The sequence below is a fragment of the Clarias gariepinus genome, chromosome 28 (genome assembly GCF_024256425.1).
Source record: "Clarias gariepinus isolate MV-2021 ecotype Netherlands chromosome 28, CGAR_prim_01v2, whole genome shotgun sequence".
NCBI classification, from domain to species: domain Eukaryota; kingdom Metazoa; phylum Chordata; class Actinopteri; order Siluriformes; family Clariidae; genus Clarias; species Clarias gariepinus.
In genome coordinates, this window is record NC_071127.1 from 8,806,962 (window position 1) to 8,829,551 (window position 22,590).

At 41.7% G+C, this 22,590-nt stretch overlaps 1 protein-coding gene across 1 annotated transcript; it reads left to right on the forward strand.

The window, feature by feature from the left end:
• Nucleotides 1-3,120: 3,120 nt before the first annotated feature.
• Nucleotides 3,121-21,473, forward strand: mylipa (myosin regulatory light chain interacting protein a). The gene is made up of 7 exons (XM_053490369.1): nt 3,121-3,353; nt 4,343-4,533; nt 15,855-16,040; nt 17,120-17,317; nt 17,714-17,878; nt 18,510-18,921; nt 20,372-21,473. The coding sequence occupies exons 1-7, from the start codon at nt 3,267-3,269 to the stop codon at nt 20,549-20,551; spliced, it is 1,419 nt and encodes a 472-aa protein (XP_053346344.1). The 5' UTR covers nt 3,121-3,266; the 3' UTR covers nt 20,552-21,473.
• The last annotated feature ends 1,117 nt before the right edge of the window (nt 21,474-22,590 follow it).

Below are 22,590 nucleotides of genomic sequence, written 5' to 3' on the forward strand. Positions count from 1 at the left end.
ATGACAATGTTTCTGAGTGTACAGTTCTCAAATGGCTCTGGAGTAGAAACTGTTCCTAAGTCTGTTTGTGCGTGATCTGATGGACCTGAGGCAGCTGCCAGAGGCAGAAGGTCAAACTGGCGGTGTCCAAGGTGGGTTAGTTCTTTCAGTTTGTTGTTTGCTGTGGCAGCGAGAGAGATAGTGAGTGTCCTGTGAGCAGCTGATTTAAAAAAAAAAATTTGAGAGGTCCTGATGACCCTTTAAAGGGATTTCCTTTTTTTTCCAAGCAGCTGGTGGATCTTAATCAGATCTTGCAGATTCATCTTAAAGTTGTTTTTCCTGAGAATTCTCAGGAAGTAAAGTCACTGTTATGCCTTTTTTACAAGTGCTGTGGTGCATGTGGTCCCGAAGATGTACCCAATAACCTGATACCTGTGTCTCCATCTATGTATATTGTATTAGAAGCTGTGCTACACTTGCGAAAGTCTATAATGAGCTTCTCTGTTTTTTTGTGGATAATTGAAATGAGTTGAGTTTTCTGAACACCACTCTGCCAGTTCTTGGACTCCATCCCGGTAGGCTGTTTCAACACCATCTGAGATGAGACCAATGACAGTTGTTTAATCTGCAAACTTGATCATCTTGTTGGGGAAATGGGTTAAAGTATAGTAATGAGTGTAGAGGGCATAAAGAAAGGGGCTTCACACACAGCCCTGTGGGGTGCCAGTGCTGATTCTAAAGCGTGGAGAAGAGGTGGTGGCCTATTCTGTTAACAGACTGGTGGCAATTTGTTAGGAAGGCCTTAAAACAATGGCAGGTGGCTTGGGAAAGTCCAAGGTTAGCAAGTTTGCTGAGTAATGTACTTAAGAATATGGTATTAAAGGTAGAGACATATATAGTATATATGAAGGGTATCTGGCGTAAAACCTGTACCAAGCTTGCCAAGCTGTGGCGACCCCTTGCCAGACCCACAACAAAATTGTATAATAATAATAATAATAATAATAATAATAATATATTATATTTATATATATTAATATATTATATATATATATATATATATAATATTATTATTATTATTATTAACCTGAGTAAATGCACGATGCAGTTTTTAAATTATTTCATTTGTTAAGGAAAAAAAGCTGTCGAAACCTGCCTGTCCCTGTGTGAGGCCTTCTGTGACCCTGTACTGTGTGTGTGTGTGTGTGTATATATATATATATATATAATTACACACACACACACACACACACACACACACACATATATATATATATATATATATATATATACATATATACATATATATATTATGTGTATATACATATATACACACACATACACTCACCTAAATGATTATTAGGAACACCTGTTCAATTTTTCATTAATGCAATTATCTAATCAACCAATCACATGGCAGTTGCTTGAATGCATTTAGGGGTGTGGTCCTGGTCAAGACAATCTCCTGAACTCCAAACTGAATGTCAGAATGGGAAAGAAAGGTGATTAAAGCAATTTTGAGCGTGGCATGGTTGTTGGTGCCAGACGGGCCGGTCTGAGTATTTCATCTGCTCAGTTACTGGGATTTTCACGCACAACTATTTCTAGGGTTTACAAAGAATGGTGTAAAAAGGGAAAAACATCCAGTATGCGGCAGTCCTGTAGGGAAAATGCCTTGTTGATGCTAGAGGTCAGAGGAGAATGGGCCGACTGATTCAAGCTGATAGAAGAGCAACTTTGACTGAAATAACCACTCGTTACAACCGAGGTATGCAGCAAAGCATTTGTGAAGCCACAACACGCACAACCTTGAGGCGGATGGGCTACAACAGCAAAAGACCCCACCGGGTACCACTCATCTCCACTACAAATAGGAAAAAGAGGCTACAATTTGCACGAGCTCACCAAAATAGGACAGTTGAAGACTGGAAAAATGTTGCCTGGTCTGATGAGTCTCAAATTTCTGTTGAGAATTTTCAAATGTTAGAGTCAGAATTTGGCGTAAACAGAATGAGAACATGGATCCATCATGCCTTGTTACCACTGTGCAGGGTGGTGGTGGTGATGTAATGGTGTGGGGGATGTTTTCTTGGCACACTTTAGGCCCCTTAGTGCCAATTGGGCATCGTTTAAATGCCACGGGCTACCTGAGCATTGTTTCTGACCATGTCCATCCCTTTATGACCACCATGTACCCATCCTCTGATGGCTACTTCCAGCAGGATAATGCACCATGTCACAAAGCTCGAATCATTTCAAATTGGTTTCTTGAATATGACAATGAGTTCACTGTACTAAAATGGCCCCCACAGTCACCAGATCTCAACCCAATAGAGCATCTTTGGGATGTGGTGGAACGGGAGCTTCGTGCCCTGGATGTGCATCCCACAAATCTCCATCAACTGCAAGATGCTATACTATCAATATGGGCCAACTTTTCTAAAGAATGCTTTCAAAACCTTGTTGAATCAATGCCACGTAGAATTAAGGCAGTTCTGAAGGCGAAAGGGAGTCAAACACTGTATTAGTATGGTGTTCCTAATAATCCTTTAGGTGAGTGTGTATATATATATATATATCTGCTCCAGTATCATGGCTGACCCTGCGCTCTGACCCCAGTTACGCTGGGATATGCGAAGAAGGAATTTCACTGTGCTGTAATGTATATGTGACAAAAATATTTTTATATACAAATTTTAGTAAAACATAAAAAAAATTTAATAATTCAGTTTCTTAATGTGCTTTTGTAAAAAAAAAAACAGATCTAGAACAATTAGTTTAACTCAAGATGTAATGATAAACAAAATAAGTATTAAATTACGGTGTTTTGTGTTTGTGTTTACTTTCTCAGTAAAAACCAAACTAGACCTGTTTGCTACTTGTTAATGTAGTTCAAACCTTTTTCAATTCATATTTTTTTTTATACATTTTTTTAAATGAACAACTTTTAGTATTATTTTAAACGCGTTATTTCCATGTTTCTTATTTCTTAGCCCAGGCTGCTCCGGGTGATGTGCCATTGGGCCAATGCAAATAATATGCAAATGAAGTTGACGTCGAAGATTCGTCTAAACTCCCGGAAGTGGGCGGGGCCTGTGCCGTTGATTCATTCATATAGCGTGCGGAACAGCGCGTCACAGTAGAGAGAGTGTAGAGCGCTATAGAGCTCAGGGAAGTGCGGTGAGGGATCGGTGGAGGTGTACTGACCGACAACGGGTGTTTTATCGTTTATTTCTGATCACGCATCGGGAAAAACCAAAGATAAATCAATCTACACGATTCCCAGGATGCTTTGCCATGTGACGCGGCCGGACTCGGTGGTGATGGAGGTGGAAGTTGATGCGAAGGCGAACGGAGAGGATTGTCTGAACAAGGTGATGTTTAAACAGCCGTCCTTCGTGACATTTTACAGGAATAAGCAGTTATTTTAAAGGAAATGTTAAAGACTAAGATCAAAGGTAACGATCAAGTCAGTAGTCCGTTTGGAACCTCATCAAAGCCTTCAGAACTGCTTTGATGTTGAATGTAACTTTTAAATGCTGACTTAAGTGCTTATATTATTATTTTATTATAAAGTAAAACGACTTTTAAAAAAGATGTGACCTGTTTTTTTTTATTTATTTATATAAATTCTGACTTGTGATAACAACAAACAAAAATCATGACAAATACACTAAGATTTCCATCAAAACATAATTACATGTGTGTGTCCATTGTAATATAATGTCATGTGATGTAATAAAGATGTAAGCTATGGTTATAAATATAATAATGCATGGTCAGAAGTGTTGCGTTGCCCTAAAATAAACACCTTTTTTTAATCCTGTTAAGCGTGTTGCTCTGGTGTGTCATTTCTGCTGAAGCTGACAGAGGTTACTTCAGTTCAAATCCCCTACACCTGCTTCCTGCATTCTTTCATATTCAACTGTTACACACACACACATTCTGATTGAGATTCGTTAAGGTTTCTAGACTGTTTATTATAATAATAATAAAAAACTAGAGAGGCACATTTCCTGAAGAAAATGTGACTGGTGCTTGCCGTGGCATCATAGTCATAGCTATGATATAACAGTTGATGTTGGTTTAAATGTGAAGTCTATGGGACTCTCAGCACCCCATTTTCCGAATAAGGCGCACAATTTGACACAAACGACAAACGGTGCAGGACTAGTTATGCGCCAAACTTCTGTACGGAAGAATAAGAAGGAAAAAAAAATAAGCCTGTGAGATAGTAATGGTAGTGCTTCTAATAAATTGCACACTAATCCAATCATACTCTTGATCCATCACAATTTCATGATGTCATCATTTTCATAACATTTATACTGATCGGTTGTGTTTCATTGTTGTTTTTTTGCAGGTATGTAGGAAATTGGGAATCATCGAGGTGGACTACTTTGGCCTGCAGTTCTCTGGGAGTAAAGGCGAGAACCTGTGGCTGAACTTGAGGAACCGAATCTCGCAGCAGATGGACAGCGTGACTCCTTGCAGGCTCCGACTGAGAGTCAAGTTCTTCGTCGAGCCCCATTTAATTCTCCAAGAGCAAACCAGGTACTTATTTCATGACGGAACAGCATCTTTTATATGTGATCTATCCTGGAAGTTAGCTTTATATTCATAAAATTGGGATCACTCATTTTATTAAATTTTTGTGCGTGGTTTAAACACATTTTTCTTTAACTCTCTTAAATCTAATATTAACATGCCTTTAAAGATTAGTTAGACAAATTTAGTTTGCCTTTCAAAGCTTCAGAAGGAACAAGTCGACACGAGAAAAGGGGAAGTACATACAGTTGTTTTAGAAAGAAGGGGGTGAAAAACACCATTTTGTCTTTATAGAAATGAGATTCCTGCTCTAGACCAAATCTGGGTCATGTTGCACATGAAAAATTCATGTACAGTGAGATGTGTTTGTTTCGTTTTTTTTCTAAGGGCTGCTTCAAATGTACCTTATATATCCCGCGGTGCGGGAACAAGAGCCTGTGAAGTGTTGCTGCTTTTCTTTTTCCGGCAGAGGCGAATATGCCCTGTAGTAACCCCCGCTCGCTCAGGGTAACTCTAGGTCATTGAGCAGAACGAGGCTCGGAGGCAGCGCATGGAAATGTGATCCTTGCTGCAAAGCCTTTCTCATCCCTACCCGCCTCCTCGCTCTAGTTTCAAACCCATGTGGGTTTGTTTTGTTTTTTTTTTTTTCCCCTCGCTTGTATTTCTAAAGCGTATGGCCCATCATGTAATTCAAAGGCAATGTATATATAAAAAAATTAACTGGAACGTGTTAATATATTTACCTGGAAGTTACAAATGATCGAGTGGATATGTTTGGACGTGTCTCATGCTGAAAGTTACACCAAGCAGTCGAGCCGCTGAACTACTGAGCCTTTTCGCTGAACTGTGAAGTAGTTCCTCCGATGCAGCAGCGTTTGCGTCTTGTCCGATCTTATCTCTGTAGATTGAATTGCTTTGCTGATTGATTTCCTGTTTAACATCTAGCTCGAGTCTACTGCCTGTCCTCCCGCTTCTTCACACTCTGCTGTTTATTTACTTATTTATTTTGTCATTACCTGTCTGCATGAATTAATCCCACTTAAAACATAAGGCCGTTTTCTGCGAGGAGCGTTCAAGTCAAAACTCTAGGACTTGAGGGTGTCAAAGCAATTGCCAAACTTTTAAAGGAGGCCGTACGTCCGTAATCGACCGGCCCTTTTTTAGATCAGAATGTGCATTTTCGATATGGTGTTCGATAACGAACAATAGATTAGACAAATCCACATGACCCTGAGCGGCCTTCCTATGGGTGGATTTTACTCAAGCCTGGCTATGACACTCGCATGCCGAGATTTTAATCAACAGTTTTTGGGCATGGCACCAAATCAGGCAGCAGCCTCTTCACTGTTTTGACACTGCCATGCCTATTGTAAATGAGACCCCTTGTTTGTTTGCTCCAGCCTGTATCCAGATTTATTGCAACATGTGCTAAGCTCAACACAGTGCATTTTTATGCTGTGCTTTTTTGTTAGGATAAGCCTGATCTCTTCTGGTTATGTATTGTAGGCGTCATGTTTCTCGCATGTCAGTTTTTTTTTTTTTTAATTGTTATTATTGCTCATCATCACTACCACCTTTTCTCTGGAAGGGAAGCGATTTACATTTAAACACACTGCACTACACACATCTTTTGTTCCATCATCGTTCTGTAAAGGAACAGAAAGGAAGTGACTCCGTGTTCCTAAATGGTTCGAGTGAAACATCTGTGATAAGACTCTTGATCTTTCTGCATGTGCAGAATTTGAAAACTTTGATATCTATTGAGAGTTAACATCCTGATGGGTGTGACCGTGCCACTGAAACCAGCTTCAGCATTGTGTTTCGTTTACTGGAAGCTCGGCGGCTCGTCAGAACTCTGAGTGGGTTCCAACCTTGGCGGGAAGTGACATCATCATCATCATCATCATTGTTGCTGGAGAAATAGATAGCTGTCTGTTTTTCAGCTTGACATTTCTGACTCCCCTCAGCCTGGCTGCTTGTGAAAGCACTTCATTGTTCACCCCATAGCTGTGGTAGAGAGAGAGAGAGAGAGCGCGCGCGCGTGTGTGTGTGTGTGTGTGTGTGATGCACAGCTGAGGCTTGCATTCGAATGCTCTTTTCGCGTTCACCTTTGCCCTACATCTTCTCGGCTCGAGGGCACTTTATTGCTTACAGATATGAAGCCTGTCATGCGCATCTGCAGCTCTTCTCTCTCTCTCTCACACACACACACGAATGTATAAATGATTCAGAAGCAACTTCACTTCACTACATTTTTTTTTTTGTGTTGTTTCCACACATTTTTCCCGCCTGCTAATCTAAAAAAAAAAAAAAGAAAAGAAAAACGATCTCGCACACACACACACGCGCGCGCGCCCACATGCCTGCACGCGCACACACATTTACAACAGTACAGAGAAAGTCAACACGCCTGGAGCAGACTTCATGTTTTCATGTTTCCCCCTGTCTCTGACACGCCCACGCACGGCCTCGGGAAAGACGGGGTAATTAGCGGATCCGTTCCCGAAGCCGGAGAACCTACTAGATGAGGGAGAAAACGTGTACAGGTTTTCTGATGCAGAAAAAAAAAACTAGACAAAACCGTCGTCGCTTTCGGTCACATCATCTCTCCCTCCATCTCTCCCCTCACGCGCTCACCCTTTCTCTCTTGACCTGTTGTGTGAGCTTCCCGCGCTATATACGTTAAGTCTGTGGTTATGTAACGCTCTCCGCACGTGGCGTGGGGAAAAAAAAAAAAACACTCTTGGCGCGCATTTCCATTTACACATGAAGTAAAGCGTACAGCACGCGCTCGACTTGTTACCAGTTTGCCGCTTGCTAACATGTTTGTTCGGTTGGTGACGTAATAGGTAATATGTATATATAAATACAAATCTAAAAAGACACAACGGGAATGTATCGCCACCTGTGGTATTTATTAAGAAGGGGGGGAAAGGCCATGGCTTGACATTAAACAGGTCGTTTATGCTCGAAACTGTGTTGCCAACTCCTCAGGAAGGAAAGGAGCCATTGGCTGTTCTAGAAGTCGCTAAATGACGTCATCACGCAATTTACATAATGTCGTGATTAAGTGAGTAGGTAAAAACACACTAAATACGTTTAGAACGATACAAATGAACTTATATCCTGCTTTTTAAAAAAAATATATAATTGTATTTATTTTATTTATTTTTAATAAAAGCAAAAACAAAAGATTAATGATGCACAAGTGCAATAAGACGTCTCAGTTAGCTTATTAGCTTAACATTAGCTTAATGTAGCAAGGTTTTTATTATTATTAATATTATGTAATAAAACAGAATGACATGAGAGAAAAGAACAAGCTAGTGATGGAAGCCTGTTTTGCTTTTGTTAATTGTATAATAAAAAAAAGAAAAGAAATAATAGTGTTAATTAGTAAATTTTTTTTTTTAAAGAAATTTATTCATATATAAATAAAATAAAACAAATATATATATAAATAACACAATTGCAACCCTCCTCCTTTCATCCAGGCTTGGGATCGACTAAAGCGACCCAAAAGAGACACCCTGGCGAAGTTATAATTTTTTTTGTTTGTTTGTTTTTGTGTTTGTTTTTTATAGGCAGCCTGGGAATGCTTTTTTTATGTGTTGCCAGAGAGGTCTGAATACTCGCTAAATATAGCGACAAAGTCGCTAAGTTGGCAACACTGGCTCAAAAATCCAACGTGGCTGAATTAAAACATTGTCGCAATGAAGAGGGGGCCAGAATTCCTCTGCAGCAAGAGTTCACATTCAAATTTTGTCACGTAGTCACTCACACACACTATGATATGCAGTGAAAACCGCTCATCTAAAAAAAAAAATAGAGTATGAAAAGAAAATGTTTAATAAAGAATATAAAATAAGAATATTTTTTATATATATATATATATATATATATATATATATATATATATATATATATATACAAATATGGAAAACTCTTAGCAGTAAAATGTACAAGTTATAAAGCACAAATGCTTAATTACAGTTTGCACACACAACCGGATATTAGGTTTGGGGGACAATTACTTTTTAACATATGGCCAGGATGGGTTGGGAGGGCTTTTGTCTCTTAGTAAATTAAATATTTACATCAGGAAAAGGGCAAATAATTTTTACAGCACTGTACAAGGACTTGTACAAAAAAATAGATTGAATGGATTAGTATCGAAATAGATGCGTCTCTAACGCCGGCTCCTTTATTCAATTCTCAGTAGGCGAACAGCCAAAGTAGTCTCCTGATCCATGCGTTTCTTTTCTTTTTTTTTTTTCTTACAGTTTCATGCCCTTTTATGTAGTGTCTCACTTTTTTTGTTTTTGTTTTGTTATTATTTTAATCTTTCAATGATTTTAATTGAGATGAAATTTGTTGTTTTTGGGGCACATTTAATTCATCTCTTCAAAACCTTTTCTAATTTCTCCGGAAGTTAGCAACTTAAATTTTTTAGTGAAGTAAGTTTGGTCACTTGCATGTTGCATAAACTTCAGAAGTAGCTACTTTATTACACACACTTTCTGTGTTATGTTTAACACGCACAAAAAAGTCTAGATCTAGAGCAAATTTAAAAACTCAAATCCTGAATCGAATAAAAAGTATATCTTGAGAAACTTTATAAATACATATATTTGTTTTTAAAGTACCTTTTTATTTAATTTTTATTGTTACATTTGTTTCTTTGTACTTTTTGTATTTCCATTTCCGAACTGGTGCATGTTTCATTCTTAATTAAATACTCGGCGTATAAATTTTTATTATTTTTATTTTTTTCTTGATAAATAACTGCTGTGGTGCTGAAGTTCGCCTTGCTTTGTCAGGTATTTCTGACATGAGGTGTAAATCGCCTAGTGCTTCCTGAGACTCCGAGCTCACGTCCTGTCAGTTTGCTGAAGTTATTCGGCCGGTGTGATGTTCTGGAGAGCGGATTATTTCTCCTACATGAAAGACGTGAGCAGTCGGTGATTACAGGTTTAGGGCTTTCAGGCCGAGGAGACGACGCGTCTTAGAGCTGAAGTGCTTAAAGGCGCAAAACAATCTCCTGACCTCCAGGTTCACCGGGGTTAACCCCTGCTCCCCCTATCCCCAACCCCCAAACACACACACACACTCCGACACTTCCCCCATCTGAATTTAAACCATATGCCCTCTCTGACACACACAACTGTCTCAAACACCTCACATTTGGCAAGGCTTAATCCGTGTGTGTGTGTGATCATGAGCACAGCAGGGTCCTGATCTTGCCTTTCTCAACTCTCCTCAAGGCTCTAATCAGCTCTGCTCTATTTTGGCACAGTGAAAGCTAAAGCGTTATACACACTTGATCGTTGTAAACTCTTCTCCATAAGCATACTATTTTTAGATTTAAGCCTTTTATTTATATATTTATACTTAAGTTCTTTTTATACTTTTGGTTGCTTTCCATATTTTTTGCTTCTTTAATAATTTTTATTATTTTTCTTTTGAACAGTTTGTTTTTCGTGGCTATTCTTTAAGCTGTTCGTAGGATGACGAAATTTTTTTATTTTATTTCTTTTTCGGGGCTTTTTATTCGTTGGGCGGTGATAAAATCTTTGCTAATTTATCTACCCCCCCCCCCCCCTTGCAGGTAGGAGTGTATGACACACTGCATCACAGCATGGTTTCCTTCCTCTGTGTGTGTGCATGTGTGGACTTTGGGCAGCTGAAAACTGGACATGTTTAATGAGTACAGAGCGAGATGATGTGCATCGTTACACACATGGGTTTGTTTATCTCAAACTCGAGTAACCTTCTTGACTTCTTGACCTTTGTTTTAAGGATCAGATCTGGAACCTTTTGGGTAATATTTTAATCTCGTATTATTTCCACCAAAAAAAAAAACGGCTTGAGAGGAGTAAAGTCTCCACGTTAAGTTGAGTTAAACACGAATGAGCTCGGACGTTGAGAATTTGCAGAAGCAGACGGATGCAAATGGTCCTGTGTTTTTTGCTGGAACTATGCAAACCACTACGTCCATACGCTGGTAGGGAATCGTGAGAACGCGGCGAGTCGTCCTGGTCTAGGAGCGGGAAGTAGAGCCGTGTCTTAAATGGCGGCTGGTGTGGTTTTTGTCAGTAAACATGTCACCAGGTCATCCTTTACTCATCTTAACTGAAACCCACTTGTGAAAAAAAAACTGACATGGTGCTTCCTGTTACCGCTCAGAATGCAGAGCTGGGGTGAAGCACAGAAACGTCGAGTTATGGTTCCCACGTGTCTCATCACACGTCCATACCGCTGACGGACAGCTTTCTGTTGCTCATCGTTATTCAGAAAGGAAATGACCTCACAGCCCCTTTTAACCGTCTTCAAGACTCGATATTCCTTCGTCCTCATTGCTCTAAAATTTGTTTACTTTCCTTGAAAGGTCGATTTGTGTTTGTTTATTTCCTTGGAACACGCTGTAGTTGATAACTAAACACTGTTTGTTCTACTTGGTTTTAGTTTATCAAGGTCTTGAATAGATTGAGGTGCACTTTCTTATTTGCAAGCCACTAACACACACACACACACACACACACACACACACACACTTGTGTGCACACGCTCACACATGCAACCACACACACTGGAAGCGTAGAACTGGTTTGTGCATGACCTGTAGTAACCTTGGCGTCTCTCCTTCCCTCGGGTGCGGAGCTGACTGAGATGGTGATGCGTTTCGGTTTTCTCTCTGAGGGGGAATAAAAAAACCTTGTCTTCAGGGCAGGTTGTAAATGCGCGTCTGTGGATCGAGGCTGAAGTTTCATTCGACTTTTTTTATTTGCACTGTTTTGGTGATGATTAAGTCCTTTTTGTGCAAGTGAGGAGTGGGGGTGGGTGATTTGGGTGGGTGGGTGATTTGGGTGGGGGTTGTCTTTTGCGGTGGCAGAGTTTACTGTAGGTCGTTGACTGAGAGTAACCCCGGCTGAGCAGCTCGGGGCCGTTTTGTTTGACAAACTGAAAGAGCTTTGTTCAAGCTCAGCCGGTGAGGTAGGGTTGCGTCCGCCCTGATTGGCTGATGCGCTGCCGTCTCCGGGCAAAACTTTTCTTTTCGCTACAGGGGAACTTTTTGTTCCGTGGCGAGCGCCTGACATTTGCTGGCTCTGGCACGATGACTCGAGCTGTAACCGAGGCGATGAGGAATGAGAGGAGCAACTCCGCCAAACCACGGATGCTGTGTTTCTCTTAAACGCCACGCTCGACAAACAGCCGTGTCCCAAACGTGCGTGGTTATGATGATGTTATGTCTCTGGACACTGTCCAGTCCTTCTGTAAAGCAGATGTCTCTTCCCCTTCCCCCGTTATTTAAATATCCGTCGGACCACCCGGCTGTAGGAGAGTTTGCTTTGTTCAGACGGGATGTGAGCTGACAAAAGACTGCGTGCTTGTTTGTTTGTTTTTCCATCAATGGACACTTCCAAAAATGTCTCGACTTCGCAGATGTATGTCTGCACACGTGACGCCTCAGTGGGGGCGTGATTGCTTAGTGCACGTGACGCCTCGATAGGAGGCAAGACACTTTAGCACGTGAGTTACCTCGGGTGGATGTGACTCTCGTACACATGACGCCTCGGGAGGCCGTGGATGTTCAGTGCCCGTGACTCCCCAGTAGGGAGCGTGTCTCTAGTGCACGTGACCCCTCAATAGGGGACGTGACTCTTCCATACACATGACGCCTCGGCGTAACTATTTTTCATATACGTGACTCCTTGAAGGGGGGCACACGTGACCCCTCTGTGGACGTGACTCTTTAGCACACGTGACCCCTCTGTGGAGGGCGTGACTCTTTCTTTCCCACACGTGACCCCTCTGTTGGGAAGCGTGACTCTCTTTCGCACACGTGACCCCTCTGTATGAAGCATGACTCTTTCGCACACGTGACGCTTTGATGGAGGTGTGGGGGGCGTGACGTTTAAGCATACGTGAAGCTGCGGTGGAGGGCGTGACTCTTTCGCACACGTGACTCCTTACCTATGACCCATATCCAAAAGCAACCTGCTTTATTTATTTTTTTCTCTGAGAGCTTCCTGGTTTTACTGGTTCACTAATTCCACTGATGTTATCACGCAAAAGGGCTTGTTTGTGTCTCTGTATTCCCTCCTTAAATAAAATCTTAAGAGACGTTAGTGTGTGTTGAGTAAAAGTTCACAGTCCACTCACTTATCAGCTCTCTAAAAATCCACAACAAACCCGTCATGTTTCAGCAGAGAGCGAGAGAGAGAGCGATTGAGCCTTTAACTTAACTGAACTCAAACGCGGACTCGGCCGACACGTGTTGATTTATTGCCTCGAGTTAACCGACAAACCGCAGATGTTGCCTCGAGTGGCCTGACATGGTGACGATCTTCTTCTTCTTCTCCTCTTGACTTTCAGCGTCTACAAAAATTAAAATAACCTTTTTTTTTTCATTATTCTTTTCTAATTTTCTAATGTAAACGTGTGAGCGGTCGATACAGTTCGCAGGATTAGACTTGTGGAGCTGAGGATATCCCCAAGTGAAGTCAAGACGAGCTGAAGTGCATCCGTCATCGTTTGGCCGGCTCTCAGGGGCTAATACGATTACGCTGACTCAGCAGCCTGTCTCTGCCTGCCTGCCTGCTCTCTCTCTCTCTCTCTCTCTCTTTCTCTCTCACACGCACACACCATATGCGAATCTGTTTCGCCTTCCACCGAGACGATCGTGTTAAAAACCCTTGAACACCATCTTATTTCTCAGTAAATGTTTATCTGCCTATCATGACGGACGTCCAGATGCCTATCCATAGGAACGCGTCTTAAAGATCGGACTCTCACAAAGTCGTGATATTTATATCTTAAGTTTGACGAGATCTTAGCGTGTCACTGCATTAATGCGTCAGCTGCACGTGCGCCTGCACGAGAACAGCTGCAAAGGTTTTGTTTTGTTTTTTTTTTGCTCCACACGGCAAACCGGTGCCTCTTGTTCATAGAGTACGTGTGCACTAGAGTAACCCTTCGCTCCCCCCCCTCCCCCCCCTTTCGCCGCCTCCGTCTTAACATCTTCCACCTTTGTTTCGTTTCATCTGAGAAACCGGCGCCGCTTGTTCTGCCTGGAAGCGCGGCTCATTGAACGGCAGTAACCTCTCTCTCTCCCTCCCTGCCGTCAGCCCGCCTTTGTTTCACTTATATTAGGTAGCTCATCACATGAGCGGCGCTCTCCGGTGTCACCACAGGGAAGGTAGCGCTTACTCACGCCGCCTTTTGTCTTTCCACAGAACGTGTTTATTGTTCCACGCCCTTTGCATGTAACGTGTGAGCTTCATATCATTTTGTTTTTGTTTTGGAACCGTCCTGGGCCAGTCGGTCCTCCATCTATTATTACGCAGCGTACTCGTTTAATCTAAAGTCAATATTTGTCCAGCTTTTGTCTGGACAACCCCATAATGTTTGGGTCTGAGAGAGCAGAATGTGTTGGGATGTCTCCCAGTTTAACACTCTCTCTCCCTCTCCCTCTCCCTCTCTCTCTCTCTCTCTCTCTGTTCCCATTGACTTGAGGGTCCAGTGATGCCAAGAGTGAAGAGATTCTGGACAAACCTGATCTACGGAGACATATGACAAAAAAAACAAAAAACAAGTAGATAAACAAGCAGAAGTCGCAGGAGTTTGTATCTTTAATGACGACTTTATTCCAGCGTGGAACAAGTCTTAAGTCTCATGGCCACAGTGGAACAGAAACCTTTTTTTTTTTTTCTTCATTCTGTTCTCTGTTTTTGTCCTCTGTTCAGCCGTCAGTAAAAGAACATGCACTGATCCTGGAGTATAAAAGCATAAAAATATACTTTTGTATGAATCCTGGCGAGTGGTTAAAATAAGCTTTCCATTTCCCTTTTATTGTAGGCATGCTTCATGGTTTTTTTTTTTCTTTTTTTCTCCCTTTTTTTTTTTTTTACTTTTAAAATCACTTCTGAATAGACGAGGAAGATTCATCCCTTTATATTTTTTCTGAGAAAAATCGTATTTGGTAAAAATGCCCACATTTCTCAGTGCCACTAAAACGATCCTAAAAGGTTTTGTTTTTGTGCCGTCAGCGTTACTGTATTGTTTTAAGATTAGAAGCTTTTGCTACACCGTGGGATTATGATCAGATCAAACTTAAATAACCTTATAAAGTACTTTATGCAAAATATATGAAAGTCCAGGTTGAAATGGGAGAAAATTGATTCAGAGATGGATCGCGATTCTTGTATAGTTACTTAAAAAATTTATTAATCTCTTTTCATTTAAAAGGTGAAGAAATGTTGTAGTTCCCTGATAATCCTACAGGTGGCGCTCTAAACAATTTGCACATCGGCAGGCAGCGTAACAGTTTGTTTAGATTTGTAGAATAATCTAAAAAAAAAAAAACCCACACACATATATTGAATCGAGATATTTATAAAATCATCGCAACCCGAACTGGCACAGAGGAATCGCGATAATATCGCATCGACGGTCCCCGGTGATTCCCAGTCCTGAAAAACAGGGTGCACCCATAAATCTCCCACATTACAACTAGTAATTTCACAGCTGCACATGTTTAAGCGAAAATGTGCTCCTCGAGATATCGCAGCAGAAAGAGCTGCTCAGAAAAGGAAAATTACAGCAACATTGATTCTGTCATGTTTTTTTATTTTATTTTTTTTAATAATTTTTCCAGCCCTTGTGCTTTTGTGCACGGTGTAACACCCCAACTGTAGGAAAGTGAGCTGGAAGTCCAGATAGCGCACGCCGAGGCAGCTTAAGTTGACTCCTTCGTTATCACACAGGAGCAAATTCCCCGCAGAACAGCAGCACGTCTGGCTTCAGCGCTGAGTCTGATAAGAGACCCGAAACTGTGTGTGTGTGTGTGTGTGTATGTGAGGGAGGGAGGCCGCGGGGTGAAAGTCAAACCACTTCACACCACATGCGGGTTATGAAACGCCGCCTGAACTCAGTTTTGTTGGAGTCGATCGTACAGTATAGAGAACAGTAAACTCTGTGCTTCTGCATTTTCCATGCTGATAGTGAGAGTGCGGTTCGGGCTTCCTGTTACGCCTGTGTTTAGGTCGAACCCCTTATGATTCCCACTTCTGCATGTGAAATAGTTTCTGCGGAACTTCGACCACTATCGGGGCTGTAAATAGTTGCCGTTTGAGAACCGAGCTTTTTTAAAACTGCTATAACTTAAAACTTGTTTTACAACATTGCCCGTAAGGGCACGTAAACCCTGACACGTTTTGGTCGGATCCCTCATCTCTAGTATTCTAGTAATCCATATGTTGCAGCCCTTTCACGCAGCAACCACCTGTTCAAGTTCTTCATATTCTCTCTCTCTCTCTGTTTCTCAGGCACCTGTTCTTCATGCATGTTAAAGAGGATTTGCACCGCGGTCACCTGCGCATGTGCTCGGAGCAGGCGGAGGAGCTCAGCGCCCTCCTGGCGCAAGCAGAGTTTGGCGACTACAACCAGAACACTGCCAAATACTGGTACACCGAGCTGTGCAGGAAAGATCCAGACCAAGAGACAGTTAACAGGTACGCGAGCTAACACAAAATTTGCTGTGATGCTTTTTCAAGGTTCATAAATTGTAACATCTGCTTTTTATTGTTCTGGTTCGATTCCCGTCTCTGTGTGCATGGGTTTTCTCCAGGTACTCGTGTTTCCCCTAACAGCACCAAGACCTGCAGATTAGGCCAATTGGAGTTCCCAAATTGCCCAAAGTGTGTTGAACGAGTGTTTGTAGAAGTGCAAATAAAACACTCAACAGAAAGTGTCCAAGAGACTCAGAAACATCGCCTACTAGAGGTTCGGTGTTGTAACTGCAGAGCGGCGCGGAAACATCCTGGTCGCAATGTCGTAGACCGCTTGCTTAGGCTCTATGTAGACTTGATGCAGAAGCAGAAATCAGTTAATAATCGTTTGTAAAAGACTTAACACTCACTTTGAAGCTTCATGTCAAATTATTGCTGCATGATCATAGCCTGACTTTCATATCTGCGAAGAATAATCGTGATCCAAATGCATTTTTTATATCCCAACACGTCCGAGAGCGAAATCCTCAGTGGCATTTGGGAAAGAGCCAATTAAATCATGCGTGTTTGTGTTTGAGGTTAAAGTTCATGTCCATCCAAACACAGCGGTGTTTACCCGTTACCTAATGGTGCTTTTTGTATAAATAAAACTTCCGTGTTGCCTTCAGGGATGCGAATACCGCACCGCACCACATTTGTGTGATTTTATTACATTTTTTTAACGAAGATGTTTAGTTCGATTAAAAGCCGAGGTAGAAAAATGCACCCGGCTTTTAAATGATACAAGGACGATATGTTTTGCAGAGGAAGGTGTCGTAAGAGAAACTGACTGTGACGGCTGGAGTTTTGCCTCGGGTACTTGGTGTACGGTCTGACATTACAGTTCAGGATGTTCCAGCTATCTGTCTCTCTCTCTGAGAAATCATGACAGTTAGGTCGAATGTACGGAAAACGCTGTGTTTGACTGAACATCCCAAACTGTTCACCACTAAAATAAGGGACAGTATCTTTTGATAACCCCTTTTATTGTCAGAGGTATAACTACATCCTTAACGTTGTATGTGTTTGTTTTTGGTTGGCAGCATCATAGCCAAGCACAAGGCACTGGAGGGGCTGAGCCAGGGCTCGGTGGAGTATCAGGCCCTGCAGCTGGTTGCGTCTCTGGAGCACTACGGCGTGGAGTGGCACTGGGCGCGGGACGCAGAGGGCCAGAGACTGGCGATCGGAGTGGGACCTGACGGCATCGCCATCTGCAGGGACGACTTCAGCCTGGTCAACAGGTACTGAAAAACCTCCGCCCGTCTCGAACGCAGCACTGAAACAAATGGAAAGCATGTCCGAAATATGATGCTACCACCACCGTGTTCTGTTCCCTGTTACGTTGCCTGTTACATTTTAATTCACGAAGTGTTTGATGTTCGAGTTTGTTGCTCTAGTTAGCTTTCCACTATAACGTCATTCTAAATCATGTCTAAATATCTATTTATTATTGTTTTAGTTTTAAAGAGTTTTTATTTAGTGAACGATTTTATTACTACTGTATATCGGGCCTAAAGTACCATCATGGTCATGATGATTTCCTTCACCTGGGTCATTCATGTCTGTTTGTCTGAGCTCTACTGCACTCAACTAACGTTAAGGTGTTGTTGTTTTTTGTTTGTTTTTCCTCACGACAGGATTTCTTATCCTTTAATCCAAATCGCCACACAGTCGGGGAAGAGCGTGTATCTGACCGTCACGAAGGAAAGCAGCGACAGCGTGGTCATGCTGTTTAAGCTGATCAGTAACCGGGCGGCTAGCGGGCTGTACCGGGCCATCACCGAGACGCACGCCTTTTACAGGTGAGCTCACAGCCTTATGTACACAATATACCAAGGGTGTTCAAGTCAAACCGGGACTTTTCATTGCGCTAGATCCCCTGCTTCACTAATGCACGTTATCCAGTGCTCGGATAGCATCAAGGTAGAATGTTTTCCCAGAATGAGAATTGATGCCTGTCTGAAACGCTGGCCTCCCAGGAACTGCCCAAACATAGAAATTAGAAATTTTATCAAGTCCTGGTTTGACTTGAACGTCTATCGTCCACAGTGTAATGTTTGGTGGACTCTGTCCTATATAAATGCACAATACAGTGCTCCTGTCCAAGATCTATTCCACAGTTTGTTCTTATGTGGAAGAATCCGTGTGTGTCAGCAGTTTGAATTGTTCCATTGTGAGCTGAGAAAGCAGAAGCTTTTTTTTTTTTTTTTTTCTTTTTGTGCTCGCAGTTGCCCAGTCATCTCTAACGTGCAGGATTATTCTTTATTGTCTTGGAGAAATCTCTAACGAGTGTATTGTTTTATTCGAAGCTCCTTTCAATATGGATCCATATAACCTTGCAGTGATTTTCGCATTGTATTAACGTAGTTAAGGTTGAGGTTTGTTTATGCGTTATTACAAACATACCAACGTTGTGGTCTTTCCTTTCCTCAGATGCGACACCGTAACGAACGCAGTCATGATGCAGTACAGCCGTGACTTCAAGGGCCACCTGGCTTCGCTCTTCCTCAACGAGAACGTCAACCTGGGCAAGAAGTACGTCTTCGACATCCGCCGGACGTCCAAAGAGGTGTACGACTACGCCAGACGGGCGCTGTACAACGCCGGCATCGTGGACCTGATGTCCCGGTCGGGTGCGCGGTCTCCGTCCTTGCGGTCGCCCTGGCACGAACAGGAGGGCATCCCAGAGTGTAGCGGGTGTCAGCAGAACCGCATGCTCCAGGAGAAGCTGCAGAAGCTGCGCGAGGCCTTCCTGTGCATGGTGTGCTGCGAGGAGGAGATCGACGCCGCATTCTGCCCCTGCGGCCACACCGTGTGCTGCGAGAACTGTGCCGCGCAGCTCCAGGTGAGACTCGACACGCAAAAACATGGAGCTAAAGAAATGTGAATTCTGTTCCATACCTAACGGTGGTTAATGATCGCTCGTTAACATTACTAAATTCTTATATATTAGATTGTTTCTTTATTTATTATTAAAGTTTCTTCCGTGTTCGACCTTTTATTAACATCCTAAGGTTGGCTTAAGTTGTAAGAGACATAGGAACAACTGAAACCAAGAACAAAAAAAAGCTTTACGCATGGAAAGAAAATGACACGAGCATAGACAATAAAAAACTAATAAAATGCTAAGAAAGGAAGCATTAAGGGCGGTTAAATGGGGAAGACAGAAACTGAGTTGGACTGTAACATAATTGTCTTCAGAATTATTTTTTGTTCTGAATAATTCCCCAGCTTCGGGCTATGCCGACTAAAAAGCCGACTCTCGTCTCTGAGCTCGCAAGAGCGGCGGAGGGACATGAAGACATTAAAAGGAATCAAAGCCCTACTGAAATCAGTTGTGAAAGCCGGCAAGCTGATGAAGAGATTAGATTGAATTAACCCGACAGTCGTTTTGTAGCACAATTGGGGCCGAACTGCCGCCGGTTTAGGAGCCGAGCTGGGGAATTAATCTTACGGCTCGTCTTGGTTAATCCGCTCGTTAATGAGGGACTGATATTTCCCAGTCTGACGCGAGACGACCAGTTGGGTGCTACAGGAGCTCATCCACATGGTGACCCTGGATATGGGGCCTTGTGTTTCAGCTCTTGTGAGGTGTGTGTGTGTGTGTGTGTGTGTGTGTGTGTGTGTGTGTGTGTGTGTATATACTTCAAATTCCCTTTATTTCACTCCTCTTCCAAATGTGCTGTTTCAGTGTCTACAGTACGTAAATTAGCTACTGATAAACCACGCCTCTCTAAAGAACAGAAGAGTTGAGCACAGCTGGGGTGGGAGGAGGACCTTCTTATGATGTCATATTAGGGAGATATCCAATTAATAGTAAAAAAAAATAAAAGTTTCTGGTTTTGTTCTAAGAGCAGACTCTCATAAAATTAACTGCATGAAAAAGAAAAAATGTGTAGCTTGCTCTGGACTCGAGTAGATTGTTTGTTTTTGGGCTTTTTGGCGTTAAATGACTTCCAAATAGAACCCATGTTAGAACCCGAGAACCCTTAGAGGAGCCCTATGTTATTTTTTATTTTTATTTTTATTTTTTTTCCCCTAACTTCAGTAAAATAAAAAAATTCAAAGAAAACCTTAACTGTACCTGGGGGAAAAAAAAAGTACCAAATGTACCACACTCGTTAACTCTGCATCACATTTCTTTATTTTTTTATTTATGTCGCACAGTGCCGGAATTCTCCACCTTGATTCTTCTTCCACATTTCAATTCGTATCCTAGTTGTTTTTGTTGCTGTAACAGTCCATGACTTATGTACTGTATATATGAACGGGTGTGTGTGTCTCTCTCTCTGCAGTTGTGTCCAGTGTGTCGCTCTGAAGTGGAACACATCCAGCACGTCTACCTGCCCACCTGCTCCAGCCTGCTGAACCTGACGGTGGGCACTGGCAGTCCCGCGCCCATCCGCCGCTCCATGGCCACACACACCTGCACCAACGCCGATTACTGCAGCGACGACAAGCTCTGCCAGACCTGAACCGACTCGCTCGTGTTCTTAAAGCACCAATGAAGAGACTTTTGTACTTTTTCGTCTTAATTTAAGTCTATCAGTTGATCTGATAAACAACTATTTGTGTGTGTGTGTTATTTTATTCTAATCTATACTATAACATAGCATTCGGTCTTTTTTATTATTTAGGAATGTTTTGATTTGTTTGTTTTTGTTTTTTCCTCCTTTATTTAATTGCATTTTATATGTTGGTTTTATTACGGGATTTCCATCGTTCGACCGTGTTGAATTTTGCCGTGGAATTGTGTGCAGTATTTGTGTGCGTCATGCCAATATCGCTTTCTTTTATTCTGAAGCTTAAAGGAAATGCAGAGTGAATACAATCAGCCTTTTAATGTTGATTCAGGGGGTTGTTTTTTAGTGCTCGGTCTAATTAATACTTCAGTATGGAGTCGGAGAGGCTAAAGCCTACAGAGGTATGTTTTAAGGATCTCAAATGTTTAACCCTGTGATAATTTCAGCTTCACTCGTCCATCACCCTCGTATGCAATGGAGATGATACTTGGTGCAATTGTAATATATATTTTTTTTTTTTACTTGTTTTTTGGATGTGAATGGAAAAATACTGACACCGTCACTTTACCGAGAAGTTTAAGGCTTTGAGGCCTTAATGTAGCAGTAACACAGTGTGTTTGTTATGCACATTCTTGCTTTGCACAGACTATTGTCGAAAAAAAAAAATGAAGAGGAATTTATTTTCTTTATTCCTGACCCAGTCACTGCAGGGGCGAAATTTGAGTTCGCTTGTTTAAGTTTTCCCCCCATTTTCTATGAATAGATTTTGTTTCTGTTTATTTGAAGCAAAACCTATGCTCTGTACTTGTAGAATCTTTTTATATTTTCTTGAACAAGAGGTATTAATAAAGTTGTGATTTTTAAGCATAAAAAATGTTTTGGGTGTTTTTATTGGATTTTAAAATAAATTGGCAAGCACATATTTTTTTTGTTTAATATTCTGTTTACATGTTGAGCAATTTCATTTTAATTGCTCTTTCATTATTTGATGTTGAGGACGTACTTCTTGCCCGGGGTCAAGGGTTCGAGTCCCGCCTCAGGCATGTATGTAACTCGGTATTGTAATCTGAAACCAATTAATAGACAATCAAGGCTCACTTCAGTCAGGTTCCTTATGCATAAATGTAGACGAGCAGAAGGGTGCAGGATAAGAACTTTTCCGAGCTAATTATAAGTTGTTCAAGTGAAACTGGGACTTTTTCATTGCACACTCCCTTTTATTTCTCTATATAATCCCCTGCTACACTAATGCACTTATCCCAGTGTTTCACTAGTGCTCGGATACCATCAAGGTAGAAAGTCTCCAGTACATCAGAGCCATAATCGGACTGCCTGTCTGATTCACGTCTGAAACCCTGGCCTCCCAGGAGCTCCTTTAAACATGTGGAAGTGGCTTGAAGTGAGATCAGGACTGTACGGGTTCCTGTATTGTGCAAGTGGTATTGGTGAATGATTTCCCAGAGACAGATGAGCTTTATGCCTTTTATGAGAAATAACAAAGTAAGTCCATACTCGAATGCTCCTCATAGATTTTTTTGAATATCTCCTGTGCCAATGTTCCTGTGGAGTATTTTCAAATAAATTGTATCCATATGAGACTTGCTTGTTTTTCTGACTTTTAATTGCTGGTATGGGCGTGTAACAATTTTTTAAAATTCCGTCTAGGCTTTCAGCCAGGTTAATTATAGATTGTTGGGCTGCATGTAAACACAGGGATTAGCAAAACTCTACCATGCAGTTCTGACTGCCTGGGTTTCAGGCAAATGAAATGTTAAAAAAAGAAAAAGGATTCCAGAGTATAAAGTGTACCAGAGTTTTCTCCTGTAGTTTATAAAACAGTCGATTAAGATATTCCACAGCTGGAAATCATCAAACAAACCGCTCACATTTTCCTCCAGGTAGGACGATGCAGACGCCCGCTTTTCACTTCTTTTAGATATCTCATCGTGAATGGCAACTTATCAGCTGGAAGTCAACGCTTGCAAAACTGA

Bases quoted from the DNA above. Each gene is read 5' to 3' on its own strand.
- mylipa (XM_053490369.1), top strand. From the start codon at position 3,267: ATGCTTTGCCATGTGACGCGGCCGGACTCGGTGGTGATGGAGGTGGAA. The intron at 4,534-15,854 runs GTACTTATTTCA...TCTGTTTCTCAG, and splicing joins ATTCTCCAAGAGCAAACCAG to GCACCTGTTCTTCATGCATG. The intron at 16,041-17,119 runs GTACGCGAGCTA...TTTGGTTGGCAG, and splicing joins GACCAAGAGACAGTTAACAG to CATCATAGCCAAGCACAAGG.